Here is a 24,761-nt window from a genome sequence, read left to right as displayed (position 1 = left end):
AGCCATTACCTTTTTTTTTTATACTGTAAGCCATTACATTTTCTGTCACCCTCAAACAAGTCCCTTTTATTTTCCATGACACTTATTTCAGATGCTTTTCTCATTTTATGCAAAAATATAGTTGCCGCTTTGACAGAATGTAAAAACATCACTCAATTGATATACCATAGGGACTGACTCCAGTAATGGCTTAAAACTTTCTACCTTTCTCTTAGATCACACTGACTACCATAGGATATGGAGATAAGTATCCAATAACATGGAACGGGCGGCTCCTTGCAGCAACCTTCACCCTCATCGGCGTGTCCTTCTTCGCCTTGCCTGCTGTAAGTCTGCAGAGATTCACAGAAAAAAGAGCAGTGGCCCAACTTTATTAGTTAGCCTTGGTGAGGAAATGGAGCTTAAACGTAAGGCTCTTGTTCAGTTCACTTGTTCCATCAGGCAAGCTTGAAATGCATGATTGGTAAGTAGGAAATTAATAGGAGGGGAGGCATTTGCAGCCAATGCGGTTGAGTATGCGCACACCATTGAGAGCATAATGTGGATTTCCCACTATGATGAGATATGGATCTGTTGTCATTAAAGACTCTTAGACCATCATCTCAGATCCCGCTTGTTCATGCTGCTGCGATAAGAAGTAATTTAGTTGTGACATTGGGAGGGAGCAAGGCATGAGTGCAGGAACAGAGTCTCTTTATTTTCCATTGAAATACAAATAGCAATGCACTGTATTGAGCAGAAATAAAAGCAAAGATAGGCAATAGCTCTGGAAGCAGTTCTCTAGGTGTAGTGATGCAGCAGAGTAGTGGTAACACCCAAGGCATCCGTAGCCCACGAGAGCGAGGAGCAGAGTGCGACACTGGACACTATACCTGTGGGCTTTAAATAGAGTGAGAAAGAAAAGAGGCAAAACAAGGCACAGGTGCAATCAGTCAATAATCAGATGATTGGGAGTGAGACAGATGTGACATGCGTGCGCACGTAGGGGACAGACAGGGAAACAGAGATTGCTTAATTAATTTTGCTTAATTGCTTAATTAATTTTTTTCAAAAAATTGTTACCCTGAATATTACATCAAGTATCTTAGATCAGGACGTACACTTCTGCCATGGTTTTTACACTTGTGCCCAGCACAGAGTTGCTTGTGTTAAATTAACTCATGGACACTGGTGTAAATATATATGGAAACCAGTTTACTGCTGTGTCTTATCGATTTGGTGAATGATCATCTATGTGGTTACCTATATAGCATATCATTCTAAACATAAAATTCTAATTTCATGTTACAGTGCTGTTTGCAACTCCATCAACTGCAAAGGGCAAAACTAGCTCCCTTGCTAAGCAAACTTTACCATGTACTCTTTAGGGGATCTTAGGCTCCGGCTTCGCTTTGAAGGTCCAGGAGCAGCATCGGCAGAAACACTTTGAGAAACGGCGGAACCCAGCTGCTGGGCTTATTCAGGTGAGCGACGCCCATTTTGGCACAGCATCCCTGATCCTCACCACAGGTGCAATGAATAACATTCTCTCCCTTGTGTGCTAATTAAACTTCATTGGTGATGCAATTTGTAATTTTATTACTGTACCAAATATCTGTGTAAATACTAGACCAAATATCTGTGTAAATACGCCTGAGGTAAATAAATTGAACTTTAGGTTTCTGAGGGAAGAAAACAATATTACGCCATGTCCAAGTCTGTAGCCCCCCTCCACAAAGGAGGGTTTTCAGTCAAGGGGATATTAATATGAATAATATGAAGTCATAAAGGAGCTGGGGGGAAAAAGTGAATTAAGAAGCAGAGGAAATGTAATTGGAGCTCTCTGAGTAATTGCCGAACAAATTCCTGGTGAAGGTTACCCATGTGTGAATTCTTGGTGCACTTTGGCTGAACCCGCTGCATTAGTCTTGGTTCGACCCACAGGCACATGATGAATTGAGCCTTGAGAATGTAGCATATGCTTAAGCGATCTGCAATGCTGCAAGATTGCAATTTACAATATGGCTGAGTGTTTTGGGATTGGTTTTAGATGCTCTGAACAAAAAGAGCGTAATGTGCTCTACAGTTTCTCTTTGGAGATAGTCATCAGCCATGCAGACCTGTGCAGCTTGCGTCTGAAAGGTCCAGTAATATGATTTAAAATGTCATTGTAGCTCTTAATTCTATAATTGTATGTAATATAGAGATGGAGACCATGATATCTTCCAGGCACCCTGCTTGTATCTTAATTACCTCCAAGAGCAAAGTGCACATGATTAGTATGCATTTGTATCTGATGCAATCCTTTAGGCAGCCTGGAGGGTGTATGCCACCAATCTCAGTCGCACAGACCTGCAGTCTACCTGGGACTACTATGAGAGGACTGTATCAGTTCCTATGTACAGGTACCAGTCTCCCTCTCTGCACTCTGTCTGTGATCACATGCCGTCGCTTTCTGTTGCAGACTCTCTTCTCCTGCGCCTTCTTGTCATGTACACCCTTATTCCTCCTGATGTTTTTTTTTTTTTTTTTTCCTATCTGTGTTTTTCCTGGGTGTCAGATGAGACAGATGAAATGCTTGCATTGATGCACACTGACTCCTTTTTCCAGGGGTGGTGGTAAGTGGTGAGGTGGGGGTGCTGTGGTGTAGTTGTGAAGGTCAACCTGTCAGCACAGTGGAGCATTTTTGCTTATACGTGTGTTCGAGGGTAGGTGTTAAATCATCACCAAATACATTTTTATGATGCTGCATTGAACATTCTAGCTCTGACTGTGTAGAATCAAAGATTCAGGAATGCCTCAGAGCTATGGGAAGAATAGGGATCCAATTTCTTAAACATTTTTGAAGTCTTAAAACCCTCATATCTTCTTGAGAGCCTATTCAAAGCTATATTTAATCCCACATCATATGCTGATCTTCACAAAACAAGGTTTCTAGGAAAGTGACTCCTGCACAGAACTCTTTGATTTACAGAAGGCGTTTGCTGTTATTGATGTTGTAGTCCCAGGCTACCCATTTGCTGGGTATGTGACTTATTTATTGGAGTTTCTCAGGCAGCAGCAAAGCTGACATCAGTCAGACAGCTGTCTGCTGGACCATGTGACCATGCACCACATGGTGACTTCTCTCCATGCCTGCCTCTGTGGACCAGCATGCCCAGGAGTACTTCAGAACTGTACAGTTTAGGATTTTCCCTGCTCTAAGACTAGCTAAATAGTTAAATCAGTTGCAATAAGGAGCGATCAACTGTGAATGCCCTGGGCTTTGTAAACCACTGAATAAACTGTTGTCTAACTATAGTATATAAAATTCTAAAATAAGAACAAATTTGATATTATCAAAGAAAAAGACTGGAAACAGAAACTGTACCTCAAGTTATTAATTATGCCATTAGTAGATGTGAAGGCTGCTTTCCGTTTTTTGGAACTGACAAATTTACTATGCAACAATTACAAACTTGCTTCTGTTACAGTGACCAGAATCGCACAATTGAAGATATTTTCCTCCCATACGGGAGTAATATGGCAAGGGGACATCTGTGGCTCTTCTCTATAGTTACTTTTCCATGCTCTAGAGGATTTATTTCCCATATTATGTCCCATATCTATCAATGACATTTGAAATAAATGGTTCAGTTTTTGCCTTAGCAAATGATTGCTGTGACTGATGGTTTTCACACTCAGATATAAGCAATACATCTATCTTGGGCCTTTTATATTTTAGTAGCTTATTGTCCTGTGTACATGACTTGCTGCAAATTATATTGAATGTGTGATGCTGCAGAAGCACCTCTCTCTCCATCTTTCTCCATCTCTCTCTCTCTCCATCCCTCTCGCACTTTCATCTTCTCTGAGGAGGGTCGAATTGAAATATGACCTTTCTTGCTTCCACAGCGCTGCAGCCAAAGCCCTTTCACTTCCATAGAGCAGACTGCAGCCCTGCATTTTTCTGACATTAACTCATAACTCCAGCTATGCAAGAGCACCAGCTTCCTGTGATACACACACACACACACACTGTAACACCTCCATTTCACTCTTCGGCATGAGCCTTTTACACCTCAGGTTGATTCCCTTCCTTCTTGCAGGTTCATACCTTGAGGCAAAGTGGTGTTATTGTTTCACTGCCTACTGGTATAACACAGTGGGTTCTGGCATGCAGCTAAAAGTTCATTGGAAAATGGTGACAAAGTGCTTGTATGTGCTTTTTTTGTTGGATTGTTCATTGCTTTTTGGTGGTTGTGTTGTGTCCCTCTCTCTCACCATTAACTCTAGACTTGAGAAAAGCGGAATATGATGTATTGTTCATTGATACTTTTATCAGTACCATTTTTTGCATTATTTTTTTCCTTGGAAGGCAACACAAATTGCCTTTGCAACTAAAACATTTGATTGTGTTTTGCAGACTTATTCCTCCACTTAACCAACTTGATCTGTTGAGAAATCTGAAGAGCAAATCTGGTCTCTCCTTTAGGTATAATAATAGACAGTAGATACTCATCATTTCAATATCATGAGTTTTTATTCAGAAAATTGCCACTGTTTCTACTTCCTGCATAACTGCAGTACAATATTCATTTTGCTTACCCTCTTTATTCAAAATCATTCTCCCACAGGAAGGAAGCTCAACCAGAGCCCTCCCCAAGGTCAGTATATTTTTAGCATTTACCATTTGTTAATTGATCAATTTGCATCTCTATTCACAACCAAAAGACATGTTCACGCTCACCTTTACTGCATATGTCACTGAAGCTCCTCCTAATTCATAGTGATAATAGACCTAAACTTTATCACTGACCTCAGGGACCTTTTGATGTGTACAGAGATTTGACCTGGCCAGTTACAGTGTAATGATCCATGATGGACTGTGGATGCATTTCCTATGAGCATATGTGCTGCTTTTAACCGTGTCCTTGTGCAGAAGGATGTGCTGTGGTGCTTCCTATGATCATGTGCATGTGATGGTGTCAGATGACTCTGAACCCTCTAAGATACTTTTAAGTAAATCATACATTTGTAATGCCCTGGGCTCTGAGAAGGTGGGTGTTTGGAGGTGAGAATTTATAGAATGACCTCTGAGATGGGAGTAGCCTTTACTGCACTAATAATGGCTTTTTATTGAGCTACTGGTCTCCTTGGTTTTTGATGTGTCTGATATTATGGGTTTTATTGTATGGGCTTAAAATCTCCAGTAAATGTCATTCTTTGAAGCCTCTAGTTTGGAAGAACATTGCTGGGTATATTTACAGAATGAGACATGATTGAGACTACCAGCATTCGACTGTGAGTCCCCAGTGTTCAAGATTGAGTATGTGTTTGAGTCACCAGCGCTGAGTCCATGTTGAGTCTAGTCCTCTTTACCTTTGTCTGAGTCTGTTATATAAACTGAATATCCACTTTATTCGAGATACCCGCCCTTTGGATATGAGACACGTGACCCCAGCGTGCAGAATAAAATCACATTTTCCATGGATCGGTTTCTGTATGAATCCACATTAGAATGGGAACATCGAGCAATCTGAGCAACTTCGAATGAGGCATGATCATCAGTGTTTAAATTAGTCAGGGCCAGTATTTAAAACATTTCCAAACATATGGGGTTTTCTCATTCAACAGTGTTGAGAGTATACAAAGAACGGTGTAATCAAGACAAAACATCCAGTGTAAGTGGATCCAGTTAACATAAGTAACTCATTGTATGTCATAGGAGGATAATAAGAATCATTCTGACAAACGGGCAGTACAAAGTCAAGCAAATTGCAGCTGAATACAATGCTGCTCCAACTAATGTGTTCAGTTGGACAACTCAATGTTCCTTAGCACGGATGGACTATAACAGCAGACAACCACTTTGAGTGCCAGTGCTCTCTAGGGCAAAGTGTAAGGCAAGAATGCAGTGATCAAGAGAGTAAAAAAAATTGGAAAACCACCTGGTGAGATGAATCCATATTTCTGTTGCACTATTATTATGGGCGGTTAGTAATTAGCACAAGCAGCATGAATCAATAAACCCTTCCAACAGTTCAGGCTGGTGAAGGTGAAGTAATGCTGTTGGTAATGTTTTCTTGACAAACTCTTGAGTCCTTTGAACCTGTGGATGGACATTTGGACAGTAGGGTTTACCTAAGCATTGTGGTCAACAAAGTTCATCCCTTCGTGGCAGCTGTTTACCCTTGCTTCCTTGGCGTTCAGTCAGTAGATCTTAATTCTTTAGCACATCTCTGGGGTGAGATGGAACAGGCTATTCAGAGAATGTCAGTACCGCCATCTAATTTATGGCAACTTCAAGAATCTGTCCTGTCTGCATGGGTTTCCTACACAAGATTCCTACACAATGATTTCAACACTTACTGGATTCTATACCACAACAAGTTGCTATGGTTTTGAAGGCCAAATAGGGTCCAACACTTTAATAAAGTGGCCATTCAGTGTATGTCTCAAGACTGTTTACCAAGCTGAACTCCAGTACTCCACTTTGACATACAGAGCTTACTGACATAGAGACTAGTATTATTCAGAAATGTCCCTAAAATATGGTCAAAGCTGTGAAGACTGTGTTAAATGGCAAGATACATATAATTTAAGTTACTAATATAAATTGTAAATATTTTCCACACATTTCAATAAACACATTTTTTCCACACATTTCAATAAAATAAATATATAAATAATTGATCAATTAATGCATTTTGAGACTGCTGATTAGTCATATTTGAGTCAGAGTATAAGGCTGAACCAAGTTTGAGTCAAGTTGCAAATCATGAAGATTATGACTCAAATCCAAGTTCTACACACAGATATTATGGCACTTTAGGCTACAAGATGCTGTACAAGTGATCATTTGTGCTGTATTTTCTCGTTACCGTTGTAAAGCTCCTAACTTGCATGCTCAGCCACTGAGCTTTTCAAAAACTTTCTCCCTCGCAGTCAGAAGGTAAGTCTGAAGGAACGAGTGTTCTCCAGCCCAAGAAACTCTGCAAGCAAAGGGAAGAGCTCACCCCAGAGCCAGCAGCCCCTGCGACGCTCTCCCAGTGCAGACAACAGCATTGAGGACAGTCCCTCCAAAGTACCCAAGAGCCTTAGCTTTGGGGACCGCAGCCGTGCTAGACAAGCTTTCCGCTTCAAAGGGGCAGCTTCTCGGCAGAATTCAGAAGGTGAGGGAGCCTAAAATATAAATGTTGTGTCCTTAAATGTCATTATAGGTATTGTTCTTTGCTGTGTATATTTGAATTTGTAGATATTGGAAAATTTGTCTGAATAATTCTAACTTGTTTGGCAACAGATATGTGTTTTTAGGATATAATAATGTGTGTGGTTTGAGTGAGTGCTTGTGAAGTCATGATTATGGTCCTAGTTGTCCTCTGTCTGATAATCTTTGATGTATTTCTAAATATATTGAAAATCAAGTAAACTCATCATACTAATAGAATCTGAGAAACCTCTGAGGATTCAAACCTCTGGGAAAGTAAGTTAATTGGAATTTGGCTAAATTGACTATCTCCAGGCTAAATTTACAAGATTCAAACATCAGGATTCTTGTTCTTTTTCTGTGAGCTGTTGCATGTTGTTGTTGCCAAGTAATTACTACTTGTACTGTGTCAGATATATTTTATATTCTGGCTGCTTTCTTTGTAATTATTCTAATGGTTTTGCCATACTGTGTTGAATGCTGCTTTTTTTCCTGCCAGTATATTGGTGGATGTATATCATGACTGATTGGAAGCACAGAAACTCTGGAACCCCAAAGTTAAATTAACTTATTATAGTGATTGTCATCACATGAAACTATGAAATGTACAGTATATAATGCAGCAATCATGACCATTTTAAATGCCCAGAGTTTGTGTGTCAAATTCAGTCTTGAGAAATGACCTATAAAGCTTGTGTTCTGGTAATACTTTCGACAAAGTGCAACTTCTGAAAGCCCTAAAACATTTTTTCAATACTTTTTAATTAAAATGGTCACAGATATGCATAGGATATATTAAACTCACTAAAGTCTGACCTGTTCAAGTGTTAAGTATCCTTTAAATTAGTTTTATATTATTGCTTATTTGTAATGATGCATAATATGGGGGGCTGTTAGAATAGCACATTGTGTAAAGTGCCACCTTCTTGTAAACCATGTGATGGTGTTTGAGTGTTTATGATTTTTTCCCCATATTTTGAAACGAATCTGGATCCTGATGCTGTCCTTTCCATTTCTTTGTTTGATGCTGATGCTAAAGTGCTGATTGAGATGCAGGCGGAGGAAATGAGGCAGAAGAGCTCCCCAGGTCAGGCAAACCAGATGGCTGTGGAGCCAATACAACTCCTACCTCTTAAAATAACACCCCATCAAACTAGCTTTAGATACAACATAACTTCCTATCTGCAGATATGGTATTATACTTTTGTCTTCTGATTTCCCCCCCTCCCCCCCATTGTTTGTTATGAATGTCACTTTTCTTTTGGATTATGGATGCATAACAGGATCCTGTGATTTTATCTGCTCTTATCTTTACATTTTACCTGCTTACAACTGAATATGGATTAGCTTGTTGTTTTATGTGATTAAGGACTGCACATTACAACAGATGTATAGTTAAATCCTTTAAATCTTGTATAGTACTACATTCCCAATATAATGATATTGAGATTATCATACTTCTGGACTTTACTAAGAAACTAATTCAAAATTCTTGCTAGCTTGTGTGTTATCTAGCTAAGAAGAACTTTGCAATGAGATTTCATTGAGTCTTGTTTTCCAATAATTAGAGAAAAGAAAGTTTGAAACAAATTGCAGTTAGAAATTCAAATTTTTGCTCTTATGTTGTGTTAATTATATTCAAGGTTCCAAATTCTCATTTTGATACTGTACTGTACATGAGCTATAATGACAGAGCTTTTAATGGTTTACTTGTATGAAATGTCAAATTGTTTTTGCACTTTGGACTCTTAGATCAAAGAAATAATTAGTTAATGTATATTTTGAATATTTGGATTTCCATTTATAATTACCTTTATAATTACCTTATGATTTTGTTAATTTTAAACACCTTAAAGTTTCACAGGAAATGTACCATTTCATCTATATTATATTATCACAAATTCATAACAGGAAGAGTATTATACAAACTTTAAACATTGAACTAGTGTGACTCATCAGCATTCATTTCTCATATTTATTGCTTATGTTTCTGATATTTTTCTGACATTGTTTTCTGGAACCCTTTGTCCTCATGGAAGAACCTATAAAGGGTTCTAGAAAACATCTTTTTTTTTTTTTCCTGAGAGAATCTATTAGATGTTTTTTTTTATATATATATATCCTCTTTATATCGCTAGATTTAGCATGTCATAGTAGGATTAAACAATGTTGGAAAATATTGAGTTTCTCTGTAATTGTGGTTTTGTTTTGTTTGAAATTTGCACTCAAGATCACAGATTATTGATACTATTGAAAATGAAAATGATCATTTAAAGCAGTGAAGCTTTAAATGATTGAACATTATAAATATTTTTGTTTTAAAAAATGGACAAAAATCAACAGACATCAGCTAAATATAGTCCTGTGATCTTGAACATAAAATATTTTAAGAAAATTTTAAAAATCAATCTATGCTTTCATTTGAATTCCATAATATTGTGGTTAAGAATTAAACTATTGTTTTGTACAGTTCATCATTATTACTTTTGAGTTATGTTTCTCTAGCAGTACAACATTGATTCAGCATAAAATAATGAGATCTATCCTATATTTAGGCATTTGAACATAAAATGCTACTAATGCTAAAACTTGATTTCAATTATTTGTAATTTTTGAAGAAAAAATTGTCCTCTTTAATTGTAAGAGTAGGCTTGATTGACCACCAAAGGACTAACTGTGTCAGTTAGATTTTTGGTTCCTTTCTTTATCTACTGTCTCTGGCATTTAGATTGAATTTAAATTGAATTGAAAACTCATAACCCCAGTTCTGACCTTTATACCAGTCCTCTGTACAAATCTTTAATTTAATCTTTTTATTATTCATTTTCATTTAATATGATTTCAGTTACTGAAGATATTAGAAATAGCCCTGTTTTTCATGGTTATAATTTCTTGACAGTCACCTTTTAACCACCTTTGTCATCTTTCTTCTCCAAACCTTTGCAGCAATTGAAAGGTTGATCAGTAAGACAAAAATCACATGTCTACTAGGGGTTGTGGCCACTGTAGCAAGCCCTTTGACCAGCCCTAGAGCCAGTACAGCCGTCAAGAGTGCATGCGTGCCTTCTAGAAACATTTCACAAGCACCTGGCAGGACCCATCATACCATGATTTGAACTAACAGCCTCAGCCAGCTGCCAGCCCTGCTCTTACATGCATGTGAAAGCTGGTTAGTTTCCTGAGTTATCACCTGATGGGGCCTTCCAGAAAGCTGACAGAGCCCTGTAACAACTCTGTAGCTCTCCAAAAGCTATTTTAGGCCTTCATTATTCACTGGGAGCTGGAGTTGTACAGGTTTTGTTCAGGTCTGTAACCTAGCTGCAATAGGTAGCACGAATAGTACTGTTTTTGCTTTTCTCATGCCAGATGATCTGTAAAGGCGAATGGGAACATTTACAAATACCAGACTTACTACACAACATGATCATCAGCAGGAGGTGAAAAGGATTGAGTTATGAATTAACACATTAATAACCACAAAGGCTCAAAATTGAACTGGATGGGTCATTAAGCATAATGTAAGATCAGCAGTTGTTAACTATGCATTGAACACTTAAGATGACAAAGCCAACTGTTGATGATGTTTTATTGGAGGCTTTTTGCCTTTTAGCTGCTTTTAAGAGCATTAGCGTTCTTCATTCACTTCAGTGCCTTTCAATTCCCCTCATATTGGCTACCATTTAAAGAAATGATAGCTTTTGACTCACAGGTACTCTGCAAATGTGTATATCAACGAATTCTACTCAGAGCATTCTACTCTACTCCTTGCTGAGTGGCTGTGATTCAAACTGGTGAAGGCAGAGTGTTAAAGTGCAGCTGTAATTGCTTATTTGCCTTGATTGATGACTGCACAGCCAGGTGCAACAGTTTCATCTTGCATATTGTGCTGGCCCAAGACTGCCTCCTGTTCTTTATGGGCCACGGTCATCTTATGTAAACCGAAAGTCTCAGTCCTGCCTGTCCCCACCCCCTCCTTCTGCATCAGGTGGCTATGAAATCACCATGGTAATGAGCTGCTCGTTAACCCTGACCTAACTGATACTCCTTTGTACACTGTCTTACTGAGCTATGCAAGTTAATGGCTGTGGCTGGCCTCTGCTTGGTTCCATCCCAGAGAGAAACAGTTTAACAGAAAGGAGGTTAATGGGTTGTTGTTATGACTAATGCTGGAGTCCTCTTGTGTTCATGTTGTGTGTTGTAGAGGCCAGCCTTCCCGGAGAAGACAATGTCGATGACAATAAGAGCTGCCATTGTGAGTTTGTCCCACAGGATTTAACACCAGGAATCAAAGTTACCATCAGGGCTGTGTGGTAAGCAATGAGGAGATGATCACAAAACTGACATTCTTACAAACTTAAAAGTGAACATACACATTTTAATCTAATCACATATACATTTGATACTCTGAATTCAATTAATAAAAAACACTTTTTTTGTAACACTTTTTGAGTGGTCCTCAACAGAGTATCTGTAACTTTGTCATGATTGAATCATAAGAGGATTTGGATGCAATCGCAGTCAGGTTTACTTACAAGTGGAAGAGTTCAAGGGTCAGACAACTGATCAGATCTCAAATCAACCCAACTAACCTTAACCTCAACTCAAACCTAAACCTAATCCTAAACTACAAGTTTAAATTCAACCCAAAGCCTAGTCCTAACCCTTACCCTAACCCTAACCAAAATCCAGTTAAAATTAAGTTATAGAAATGTAGAACATATATACACTGCCTGGCCAAAAAAAAAGGTCACCACTTGGATTTAACTAAGCAAATAGGTAAAACCTTCCCAGAGTAAACATCTAAGGAGATTGCTGAAACTACTAAAATCAGGTTAGGAACTGTCCAACGCATTATTAAAAAGTGGAAGGACAGTGGGGAAACATCATCTTCGAGGAAGGAATGTGGTCAGAAAAAAATCTTGAATGATCGTGATTGGTGATCACTTAAGTATGTAGTGTAATTAAATTGTAGAAAAACAGTAGAACTCAGGGATATGTTTAATAGTGAATGTAAGAGCATTTCCACATGCACAATGCAAAGAGAACTCAAGGGATTGGGACTAAACAGCTGTGTAGTCTTAAGAAAACCACTTGTCAGTGAGGCAAACCAGCAAAAACGGCTTCAATTTGCTAGGGAGCATAAAGATTGGACTCTGAAACAATGGAAGAGGGTCATGTGGTCTGATGAATCTAGCTTTACCCTGTTCCAGAGTGACTGACGCATCAGGGTAAAAAGAGAGGCGGCTGAAGTGATGCACCCATCATGCCTAGTGCCTACCATACAAGCCTGTGGGGGCAATGTTATGATCTGGGGTTGCTGCAGTTGGTCAGGTCTAGGTTCAGCAACGTTATGTGCCCAAAGAATGAGGTCAGCTGACTACCTGAATATACTGAATGACCAGGTTATTCCATCAATGGATTTTTTCTTCCCTGATGGCACGGGCATATTTCAAAATGACAATTCCAGTATTCATTGGGCTCAAATTGTGAGAGTGGTTCAGGGAGCATGAGACGACATGGATTGGCCACCACAGAGTCCAGACCTGAACCCCATTGAGAATCTTTGGGATGTGCAGGAGAACACTTTGCACAGTGGTCCAAATCTCCCATCATCAATACAAGATCTTGAGGAAAAAAATTAATGCAACTCTGGACAGAAATAAATGTTGTGACATTGCAGAAGCTTGTGGAAACAATGCCACAGTGAATGCATGCCATAATCAAAGCTAAAGGGGGTCCAACAAAATATTAGTGTGTGTGACCTTTTAGGCCAGGCAGTGTATGTAACAACTTGTTGAATATGTTACGAAGGTATGTATTGTACATAGAGATGGCACCGATCCAATATCACGTATCAAAATCAGGCCAATGTCAATATAAATGTCAGCTATCCAGATATATGAAGAAATTTTTAAGGAAACTGATCTGATATCATGACAAATCCAGCCTGAAAATAGCACAGCTCGACTGAAAACTATTATGTTTAAATACAAATATATATGCACTCATACACATGTGATTTCCATTGCCATCATAACCCAGTCTGGGGAACAGGCTACCTACGTTCTACTAAGAGCATTTAAATGAGACAAAATAGCATTTTAGCATTGTTCACAGCCATATCCATGAACAACTTTGATTTGTTTATTATTCTGTTCTTTAAAAAAACAAACCATGATGTTTCAGCAGAAACCTGACAGAGCCAGAGAGGAGAAATAATAACCAAAGTAATAAAATACTCGCCTTCTTGAAATTTACAAAGTTAATCACTCAATGGCTTTAGTGTATTCAAACCGCATGAAAAAACAAAACAAAACAAAAACGTTTCATTAGCCTGTTAAGTTTTAAGGTAGACTTGATATTTTGAATAAGAAACTTTAAAAAAAATCTATGGCAGTTAGTTTTGTTTTTGTTTTGGGTTTTTTTGGCTAGAAACAATTATCCTTTTGTAAACATTATGAAATTAAGTTTCTGTTGGTTTAAACAGAGCTCGAGTGAAGAGAGACTCACAGTACTGGTAGTCTGTCTCTGTCTGTTCACTTAGTGCCTGGTGTGCATTTAGTGTTTAACAGTGATTTACTGCTGAAATTCACAAGAACCGTTATTATGGAGTATTTTAGGTTAGGTTATTATGAAGTATTTCTATCTATATTATTCATGCTGACATCTGTAAAATAGCATACATAATGCATCTCACACAAAATGATTCCCTCAAGCAACTAAACTACAGCTCCACAGTGATTTTTAATGAAAATCGGATCAGTATCAGGTGACATTCAAAGGCAAGATATCGGTATCAGATCAGTAGCAGGAAAACGTGGTATCGTGCCATCTCTGATTATACCTGTTTCCATTCCATTCCTTTTCTTTTTTTTTCATTTTAAAATTACCATGTATACCTCAGTTCCAGCTCTCTTCTATACAATAATAAAATAAACTATGGCATCCTGGCAACCTGCAGGTACATATCTTCTATTTTAGAAACTATGTCAAGGCAGTTCTGTTAGAGTGGCAGGACCCAACACATGATGGAACTAGAAGATTCAGGGTTTCCCACCCAGGCATATTAACCTGGCACCAATGAAATGTAGACCTAAGCAGTATCCTCTATCAACAATGGGAGAATGGGTGATCACAGTGAAATGATCAAACTAAAAAAAAAAAAAGATTTCAGTTTGCACTTTTAAATAATATTTAATCCACCTGTCAACAAACAAACCAAATGCTGCTGTATTGACAATGGGTGTGTTTTGGAATGTGATTATGTAATGTGTGGCAATATTTTGTCTCTGCAGCATTATGAGGTTTATGGTGTCAAAGCGAAAATTTAAGGAAAGTCTGCGGCCTTACGATGTCATGGATGTTATTGAGCAGTATTCAGCTGGACACCTTGACATGTTGGCCAGGATTAAAAATCTGCAGTCCAGGCAAGACCACACACAAAATATGTCATTGTCCACAGGGGGAGAATTCTTCTCTCTCTTCCATGTTTGGTCCTTTCTTGTGATTCTCTTGTGTTCTTGTCTTCTGTTTTCTAACAATGCACACACATGCACATACTCATACAATTAGGGCTGTTTGGATCCTTGGCTTTTACTTATTACTGTTGTATAACACTAGAAATGTTTTTGTGTGTTCCCCTTGCTTTCTTGAGTCTCTTCTGGTCTGATCATGTTTTTCAGAGTAATGTGACATCACATTTATTTCACCTGTGTACAACATGCAGTCAATTAGGTCAATGACCATTTTCCCGTTTACATAGTGTTCGTTTACAATCAATCATTATGTGTAGCAATCATTTTGTGATGTTTTGTGTGCTCAAACACTCACCCACCATAGAAGGGCATCACAAAATAATTTATTATGTTATTCATTTATCAGATTTTATAAAGACTACACATATACATTCAATGTTGTGATGTAATAACGTAGTTCAGTATATGTGCTTCATAAATATATTCATTCTTTTGGAGCATACTTATGATGTCAAGGCATACTTTTAGTGTACATGCTTTGTCCAAAATCATGCTATGGTGTCATTGCAAGATCACATAGTCACATCCATAAAGTATGTCCAGAATATATTTTCACTTCTTTGGCTTTGTCTGTGTTCTCTTGGAGTGTTGGTATGTATTTCCTTCCCTCCTCCCTGGTCTGATGTGACCATGGTTTGGCCTTGTGCGTGTCCTGTCATTCTGCACTGTGCTGTCCTCTCCTCTATTTACTTTGCCAGGATAGATATGATATTGGGTCCTCCGGGCCCCTCCACTCCCCGCCATAAGAGGTATTCAACCAAGGGAGCCAAAGATTCGCCCCAGTTCTCACCTAGGTTAGGATGCCCTAAACCGCACCTCTTGCTCGCATTAGAGCGCTATTCTAATTTCTTTCTGGGTGTGCTGAGCAGAAATTAAAACAACCTGTTTTTGATTCAGACTACATGACTGGGAGAATGTTAACTCTCAAGCTGCTCAACTACCACAGGCAATGCATTAAACATCCTTTCATAGAAGTGTACCAGAAATAGAACAGTTCTTTAGTGATGTTACCAGCCTTGCTTTTTAAGCAGTATTGTGGTCATCTCTTTGGCAGTGGACCTGAACAACTGTTACTCCTTGCTTAGGGCATTTGCGCTGAGATCATGTTAAAAGTTGCTAATAAACCCTATTTAGGAGACTTATTTTATATGCACATGCAGGTCATGGATGCCACACAGAGTAGGGGTTATCTGAAATAACCAGGCACCGTACAGGTAAAAAAAACAAAACCCTGCTGTAGCTGGACAAAAACAGGTTGAGCTGGTTTGCTTGCATTGCTGTATGAAATGAATAATCCAAACCAAGCGAAATGCAGCCAAGGTTCCCATGACCAAATAATGTTGAAATTTCAACAGTGCTTTCTTTGCTTTTGCATGTTGGCATGACATATTATGGGTATGCCACATAATGCAAGACCATCTTAGTATCAGGCATATGTAGGTAAGTATCAGGTATATGTAGGTAAGTATCAGGCATATGTAGGTAAGCTCATTTTATTGATCTATTAAGCTGTTTATTTGTCTCTTGGTTAGCTCAAGAAAAACTGCTGGTTTAATTTAATTGAAGGAAATCTTTTTAACATATTGCAACAAATGTTCTGGGCAAAGCCATTTAAAATGTGCAACATAGTATTAAAATATTTGGATAATGTGTCAAAAAGATATGTTGGCATACATTATACCATATGACTTTGTGTTGTGTAATTCATGTCATTTTCATGAATAGTACTCACATTGGGTAGAGTAGCACTTGGAAACTTTGCTGACACATTGTTCAAATGCTAAATAGCAGTACATATTATAAAACGCACATTCTTCTGGTGGGCCAGGCTCTTTTTTGTTCATTTCTCTGTGTCACGATATCTGGACACACCTGTTCATATCATATTCCACTGTTCTGCATGTGCTCCTTCACATTCATAATGTTCTGCACTTGGCAGAGAGTAGTGTGGGGGTGCGGTGTCTCCTGTTTCTCCTCCTGTTCTGCTTTTCTGTATGTTACTGTATGTATCCTTAACACATTTAACTTTAGCACATTTAAAACATTAGTGACAAAGGCGGAGGGCAGCAATCACAACCTGGTCTCAAATCTGGGTCTTCGAGGCACCAGACCAAAGAGCCAACTCACAGGCATGGCTGCCAAAGCACACATTTTAGCTTCCTGAGTGATGGTCTCCGACACACTACCTCCTTCTTTGGGGCATGCCCCCCTGCACCTCAGTCATTTGATGAGTACCTCACACATCCACACCTTCATCCAGATTTACACCCATGCCCCTCACCAAGGACTCTCACTGGGCTTCAGGCCATCCTCTTATGGCCTTTCTATTCTGGTAGTCAAAGGACATGTCTACCGGCTAGTAACTCTGGTTTGAGATTGGCGTGTTGTTGATCAGCTTTCAGTTGTCAGAAGTGGGATGGTATCGCAAGGTGACTCTATTTAAAGGACGCTCCCTAATGTGGGGGGGTGGGGCATGAAGCCCTGCGTGAACTCCCTAGTGAGGAGCATGAGTGGAATGCTGGATGAATGGAAAATGTGTGAGGTACACAAGGAAGGCATGAAGTACAGGGATTTGCTCCCCAAAGGAGAGCAGTGTGATGTAGACCATCACTCAGAAAGATAAAAGTGTGATCTGGCTGCTATAGCAGAGTGCTGGCTCTTTGCTCTGGAGGTCAGAGCAGGCCTTCACTGCCTGCAAGACCTAGGTTTTAGACTGGATGTGGTTTCTGCCCTCAGCCTTTTTCACAACATTTAATTCTTTATACATGGACATATACAGCTTATGCAGCTTATTCTAATAGTTATCAATTTATTTTTGAATATATGCTATGTTCTAGATATTGTTTCTCTTTGCTTTTATTGGTAGAGTGGATCAGATTGTTGGCAGAGGTGCTCCAATCACAGACAAGGACCGTCCCAAAAGTTCTACAGAAGCAGAGATTGTAGAGGACCCCAGCATGATGGGAAGACTTGTGAAAGTAGAGAAACAGGTCATTAAACATTAATATCTTGGCAAGACTTTTAAGGACTCCATAACTTATCTCTGCTACCATAAGTGTCAACTTGTATGTATGCAAATGTAAAAATGTAAAAATATGGCAGCTCCTGTTCTCTCAGAAATGCTCATCCCTTTTCCAAGATCTGCTCTGAAAAGGTAATTTGCAAGTTTAGTTGTCTGAACTGAAGTGTACCCCATAAAGGGGATTTATTGCTTATTAATTTTTTAAGCTTGTCAGTTTCTAGCTAAAGCCTATATTTTATGTATGAATGATTTTATGTTGTCAATTCACAAGGAGGGTACATACTGACAATACTTAGAGGTTCACTTCTCTAAGTCTCTCTGGATGAGAGTGTATAAATGTAAATAGGAAGCTTGAGTTCAAGGCTACATGTTTTCCAAACTCTTCCATAGGTGATGTCAATGGAAAGGAAACTGGATTTCCTGGTTAACATCTATATCCAGCGAATGGGTATCCCACAGTCTGAAACAGATGCGTACTTTGGTTCCAAGGAGCCTGACCCAGCTCCACCATACCACAGCCCCGTTGAGCACATGGAGAAGTCTGGCTGTATTACCAAAATAATCCATTCCAACAGCTCCGCCGGCCAGAAGAACTTTGACGCCCCTCCCTCTGCTTATGTACACCAGAGCCACTGCCCTCCCTCCACTTCCTGTCACCCACACCCTCTACCTGAGCCCCCTCAGTGCACTTCCCCCAATGGTGATCCTTCCCTGGTGCGTATCCCACCTCCTCCTGCCCATGAGCGCTCCTCTGGTAGTCATAATGGTGGCGCACGAGGCGCTGGGCAGCACCATTCTTGTGGGAGTGGGTTGGACGAGGCCAAGCCCGGCACCCTATCCCAGCACCAGGCCGGTGCTGATAGCGACACCTCTATATCGATCCCATCAGTGGATCACGAAGAGCTGGAGCGCTCCTTCAGTGGCTTCAGCATCTCCCAGTCCAAGGACAACCTGGACTTCCTCAACAGCGCCTACTACAGCGGGGTGACGCACTGCCCCAAGGTCAGGCCCTACATCGCTGAGGCTGAATCTGACACGGACTCGGACCTGGGTGCCCCATCGCCACATTCCACCACCGGAGAAGGGGCTTATGGGGACAGGCCTTGGCCCGGCCCTAAGTAAGGCTTGAACTGATCTTACAAAATGGGATTTACTGCTGCTAACGGCAGCCTCCGAAGTCAAACCATGATCATTTTGGGCAAGAAGCTGTATTTGTATATGTTTAAAACCAGTGCTCTTTCTCAATATGCAGCTTTGATAACAGACCAGGATCTTGGTAGTAAAGCCAACTGACTAAATGTGCGACTTTCTGGTACTTCAGAATTACCTAAAAAGGTGATACCTGAAATGTTCTTTTTGGCATCTAAATGTATGCTTAAATCTAACTTTTAGCACAAACTATTCTTAGTACATACATTCACTCTCATATGTTTACTCATTCTGCCAGTGTTTGCCACTCACCAACAAATGATCTGGTCACTCCGAGACAAGAATTGTTCCATGTTGTCTGCATTAGCTCACAAATGTACTGCATAACACAAAAATATTCCAGCAGCAGATATCTTCCATTATGTCACTTTAATATTCTCTTTAGGAACAATATCACATTGTACTCCTCTAGTAAGTATGTACGAGTTTCATTTTAATTATATACAAAAGGTACAATATCACAATATCTCAAGTTTTAACATTTTTTTTAAGTTATCTCTTGTTTTATTAATTTGCATGAAACAAGAACATTTAAAATGGATGTAAAGAAATATTCTTATACATCGAACATGTGGCCTCAAGGAAGTAAAAAGGCTTGCTATTTTATGCAGACTTTTTTTATAACGAGAACTTTAAAGAAAATCTCTAAATATCATGTATAAACTATAACCATAAATAATGATGCTCCTTTAACAAATCAAAATGTATGCTGCAAAGTTACATCCTGTGAGGGGCTATTATTGTAATTCCAATGGGCAACCATAGAGTTCTGTCACTATGACAAACTGATGTAAGGTAAAAATATTTATTTAATTTTCTATTTATTAATTGCCTAATTCATTTTAAAGCCAAACTTTTTTGCAGCTTTCCAAGTGAACAGTTATTTTTTTCAGTTCATGGATGTGTATTATAAGCTGTGTACTATAGTCATTGCTTTCTCCTAGGACTAAAAACACATTCTAATATACTAATGCAACACATTTTAGCACCATTTGAAACTGTAGTCTTTTATTGCTCAGACATAGCAGGATATTTCCAGAGGGTACAAAAACGAACTCCTATACATGGGCTGATATTGCACACTTCTGAAGATGGTTGTAGTTGCAACAAGGGAATGCCAGTTGCGCAGTTGACAATGTGCACTGGATTGTTTTTTACTCTTTTATTCCCATTTTATGCAACTACCATTGAATCTTTTCTGTGTTACTCAAACACACTACTAGCATTGTTAAGAAAGGAGGAAGTGTGGAGAATGAATAGAGCTGAGCTCCGCCACTCAGAAATGCTTCGCCAATAGGAACGCGGCCATTTGTAGTCTCAGGATGGTCCAGCAGTGAAGCGCATATCATTCCACTGGGATTCAAGCTATGCCATTTGTAGAGTGCACTTGGCTTATTGTAAGCCTGTGCATGTGCAAATCATATGTAAGAATTGGGAGGGAATCAGTTTATCAGTTCTGCATTACTCAATGCTGTACTATGTTACATTTCTCAAGTGCACCTTCCGCAAAGTGCATCTCCAAAGAGGACAAGTTTAGTTTGCACCGTTTTGTCTTCCATCTGGCCTATGTTCATACAGTAGTACAGACATCGCCCTTTATTGCTGTTCTGCTAACCCCATACCATTTCCACAGGTAGAGGGTGTGCAACCCTTTTGGAGATGTGAAGATTGCCTAAATGTGGAGCAGTGGTAAAGTGATCATTTAAATTGGAATGAGGCATACTAAACAAATCATGCAATTTTTCAGATTTGAGCTTTGATGCGTCTAACAGAAAATGTGGCTAAAAGCTGAGCATGTAGGCTTTAAGCTAAACAGGCATGTAGGAAATGCCAGATACATTTCTCCTTTTCTCTTTTTAGCAAGAGTGACAGGAGTTATGTAAAATCATGTAGAAAGCTCAAAAGGCTTTTGAACACATAGACACAAGTCCAAAAGGTGTCTTGATGTGTTATACATCTTTGAACTGTCTGTCATAGTTAATGACTTGTGTTTTTACCGCATATCATCACAGCTGCCTTGCTTTGAGTTGAGAAAAGAAAAAAAATACATTGATTTTTTTCCAAAGAATATACTGTATTTTGCTAAATTGCTTTGGGTGTTAACGCAGATGCAAAGTTTGGTCCATGTTCTATGTTACGTGTCCTCTTGCTGCAAATCTGTTTTTAAAACCACTATGTGCTTGTGAATGTATTATTGAATGCTGTCTCTCACACACGCACACGCACACACACACACACACACACATACACACACACACACACACACACAGAGTTGTGCTCATAAGTTTACATAACCTTGCCAAATTTGTGATTTTTTTGCTATTTTTTCAGAGAAGAATAATAATACAACAACTTTTCTTATTCATGTTTAGTGGTTGGGTCAAGCCATTTATTATCAAACAATTGTTTTTGCCCTTTTTAAAATCATAATGACAACAGAAACTACTCAAATGACCCTGATCAAAGTTTATATACCCTGTAAGTGCATGTTAACATGCACACAAGTGGACACACAGGTTTAAATGGCTACTAAAGGTAACCACCCTCACCTGTGATCTGTTTGCTTGTCAATAGGTGTGTGTGTATAAAGACAGACCCCTGCATGAGACATGGGGAAAGCAAAATAGTTATCAAAGGAACTGCACGAGAAGATAGTTGAACTTTATAAAACAGGAAAAGGATATAAAAAGATATCCAAGGAATTGAGAATGCCGATCAGCAGTGTTCAAACTCCAATGGAAAATGAGGGATTCTGCTGAAACCAAGCCAAGGTCAGGTAGACCAACAAAAATGTCAGCTACAACTGCCAGGAAAATTGTTCAGGATGCAAAGAAAAACCCACAAATAACGTCAGCTGTCATACAGGACTCTCTGATAAAAAGTGTTGTGGCTGTTTCAAGATGCACAATAAGGAGGCACTTGAAGAAAAATGGGGTGCATGGCCGAGTCGCCAGAAGAAAGCCCTTACTACGCCAATGCCACAAAGCAGCCTGCTCACAATATGCCAGACAGCACAGAGACAAGCCTCAAGATTTCTGGAACAAAGTTATTTGGAGTGATGAGACCAAAATTGAACTTTTTGGCCACAACCATAAACGCTACATTTGGAGAGAAGTCAACAAGGCCTATGATGAAAAGTACACCATCCCTACTGTAAAACACAGAGGTGGATCGCTGATGTTTTGGGGATGTGTGAGCTACACAGGCACAGGGAACTTGGTTAAAATTGATGGCAGGATGAATGCAGCATTTTATCAGAAAATACTGGGGGAAAATTTGCACTCATCAGCCTGGAAGCTGCACATGGGGCACACTTGGATGTTCCAACATGACAATGATCCAAAACGCAAGGCCAAGTCAACTTGTCATTGGCTACAGCAGAAAAAAAGTGAAGGTTCTGGAGTGGCCATCTCAGTCTCCTGACCTCAATATCATTGAGCCACTTTGGGGAGATCTTAAACATGTAGTTCATGCAAGACAGCCAAAGAATTTACAGAAACTTGAGGCATTTTGCAAAGAAAAATGGGCGGCTTTACAATCTGGGAAAATAAACTGCCTCATTCACAACTACAACAAAAGACTTCGAGCTGTCATTGATGTTAAAGGAAGCAATACACGGTATTAAGGACTAGGGTATGTAAACTTTTGATCAGGGTCATTTGGGTAGTTTCTGTTGTCATTATGATTTAAAAAGGGCAAAAACAATTGTTTGATAATAAATGGCTTGACTCAACCACTAAACGTGAATAAAAGAAAAGTTGTTGTATTATCATTATTATTCTCTGAAAAAATATTTAAAAATCACAAATTCAGCCAGGGTATGTAAACTTATGAGAACAACTGTACGCACACATACATAGACACACACATGGAGTACCTTGTTTTCCTTTGAGAAGAAGCCACTCTTACATTTATAAATAGGCTTTTTTTCCACTCTTGGACTGGCAGGCATACACAGCCCACGATTACTGTCCCAGATGCACTGCAGTTTGGTTATGTAAGGTGTGACCTACACTTACAGCGAATGTAAAGCATTTGGATTTGCTGTAGGTTTGGTAAAACATCCATAAACTGTTACATATTTGCATCATCACATGATAAACATTGGGCCAGCCATTGTGTAATTGCTTGTTAAGAGCTAAAGGCTGGTGCAGAGTGGTGCTGTGTGATGAACAGAACGATTATACCATCACTGCACTCCAGAACATGGGTGGACATCTCTGCCAAATCCAGAACAAAGACAGGAGTCAGATACAAAGATGGAGCAAGTCTGTCAGAAGACACATACCAAGCTAGAGCAATACTTTACATATGTCATATATCCTTCAAGCCTTATGTTTTTATTTTTTACCAATGTCTCAAGTGGAGATTACATGATTTGTGTTTACATTTTTAAAAATATTTTACAATATCCCAGCTTTTAACAGGGAAAGAAAAAAGAAGTCATTGTCCTCCACAAAGTCTGTAAGTTTAATGTAACCATTTCAAAGACATCATGGCAATGTTTACTTTGTGCTGATGGTCGCCTGTCAGATCCATGATTGTTTTCCACAAAAAAGGCACTAATACTTGCCAGCATGTTTTAAACCGCTGAATGCCATAAATATAGCTTTTGATTATCATGTAGCATATCTCTTGTGTAGTTACTGAAATCCATGGACACATGGAAACTGTATAATAAACTTTGTATTATTAGACTGATTGATTGCTGCTTCGTGTTATTGTAATGTTGGCATCTTCTGCATATCACGCTAAGGTAGATAAGGAAGCAGAGACCGAGTGATGGTTTATCACCAAGTGTAATAACATTAGCCACTTCAGATTTCCTCGAAAGCACTCCTGTCTATCAGTAGATGTAGAAACATGCTAGTGATCATCATAGCACACACTTCTCACAGCTTTCTGTTAGTGCGAAAAGCGCAGAAGGAGCATACAAATTGATATGTCCTTGACACACAGTCCACAGAGAGCAACTGAAATGGATTTGATGGATGTTTCAGTTAATGCTCAGCTGCAGTGTGAGTTCCACAGGTAACATCCTTTTCAGAAACCCACAAACACATACTGACACGTGACACTTAATTTTTTTAAATCTCTGCCCTTTTCTCCTTGTCCTTTCACTTTAGAGGTTCATCCTCAACGTGTTAACTATCATAATTCCATCTAGTGATCTAGATGTTTCTTTATATGACATATAGTACCCTATAGTTAACAGTGTGTAACTGTGTCACTGCATCTTGGATTCGCACAGTTGATTTTGTATCTGTGTAGGTTAGGAATTATATGACTATTTTTCAAATGAAAGATTCTGTGAAAGTATAGATAAGGACAAATGCTTCATGTAAAACATTGCTCACAACTTAAATAGTTTTAACTTATAAAGACCAGATCAATGCAAAACGCCAAGGCTATGGACTTGGAGAGCAAATTGCTTATGTATGTATATCCTATTTATTCTAAGCAGTAATACCATTACAATTGAGGAATAAACCAGATAAGCTAAACATAATGCTAATGCACATTATGTGAATGTATAGTGAATAGTGAATGTTTTCTATTGCATATTCTATAAGCTAAATAAAGTAAATGATGGAATCTACACATCAACCATCAAAGACTCCTGATCCTGTCCTTAAAAACTCTGACACAGTTACGTTTTCTAGTTCTAATCTCATGTTCAATGCCTAACACTTGACTAACCAAATGGCTAGGCAATAGGTGATGGAGAGACTTGGAGTACAGTGAAAATGTAGACCACTGCATGCCCCTGAAAACAGCTAGAAACCTCAGAGCTAAATTGGTCATATCTATTTGCTGGCAAATGCAT

The 24,761-nt window shown here is 39.0% G+C and overlaps 1 protein-coding gene across 1 annotated transcript in view; it reads left to right on the top strand.

The window, feature by feature from the left end:
* The window catches only part of LOC113571649 (potassium voltage-gated channel subfamily KQT member 2), a 47,965-nt gene extending 26,758 nt beyond the window's left edge, over window positions 1–21,207 (top strand). Inside the window, exons 6-17 of the mRNA XM_035524639.1 lie at window positions 216–326; window positions 1,368–1,463; window positions 2,290–2,384; window positions 4,385–4,453; window positions 4,596–4,625; window positions 6,907–7,133; window positions 8,208–8,255; window positions 10,115–10,132; window positions 11,370–11,478; window positions 14,464–14,595; window positions 17,570–17,693; window positions 18,116–21,207. Of these exons, the coding sequence (XP_035380532.1) occupies window positions 216–326; window positions 1,368–1,463; window positions 2,290–2,384; window positions 4,385–4,453; window positions 4,596–4,625; window positions 6,907–7,133; window positions 8,208–8,255; window positions 10,115–10,132; window positions 11,370–11,478; window positions 14,464–14,595; window positions 17,570–17,693; window positions 18,116–18,847 (1,791 nt within the window). The 3' untranslated portion in view covers window positions 18,848–21,207. The remainder of the gene's footprint in view (window positions 1–215; window positions 327–1,367; window positions 1,464–2,289; window positions 2,385–4,384; window positions 4,454–4,595; window positions 4,626–6,906; window positions 7,134–8,207; window positions 8,256–10,114; window positions 10,133–11,369; window positions 11,479–14,463; window positions 14,596–17,569; window positions 17,694–18,115) is intronic.
* The last annotated feature ends 3,554 nt before the right edge of the window (window positions 21,208–24,761 follow it).

The sequence above is a fragment of the Electrophorus electricus genome, chromosome 3 (assembly GCF_013358815.1).
Source record: "Electrophorus electricus isolate fEleEle1 chromosome 3, fEleEle1.pri, whole genome shotgun sequence".
Taxonomy (NCBI): domain Eukaryota; kingdom Metazoa; phylum Chordata; class Actinopteri; order Gymnotiformes; family Gymnotidae; genus Electrophorus; species Electrophorus electricus.
This window is presented reverse-complemented; position numbering and strand designations above follow the sequence as displayed.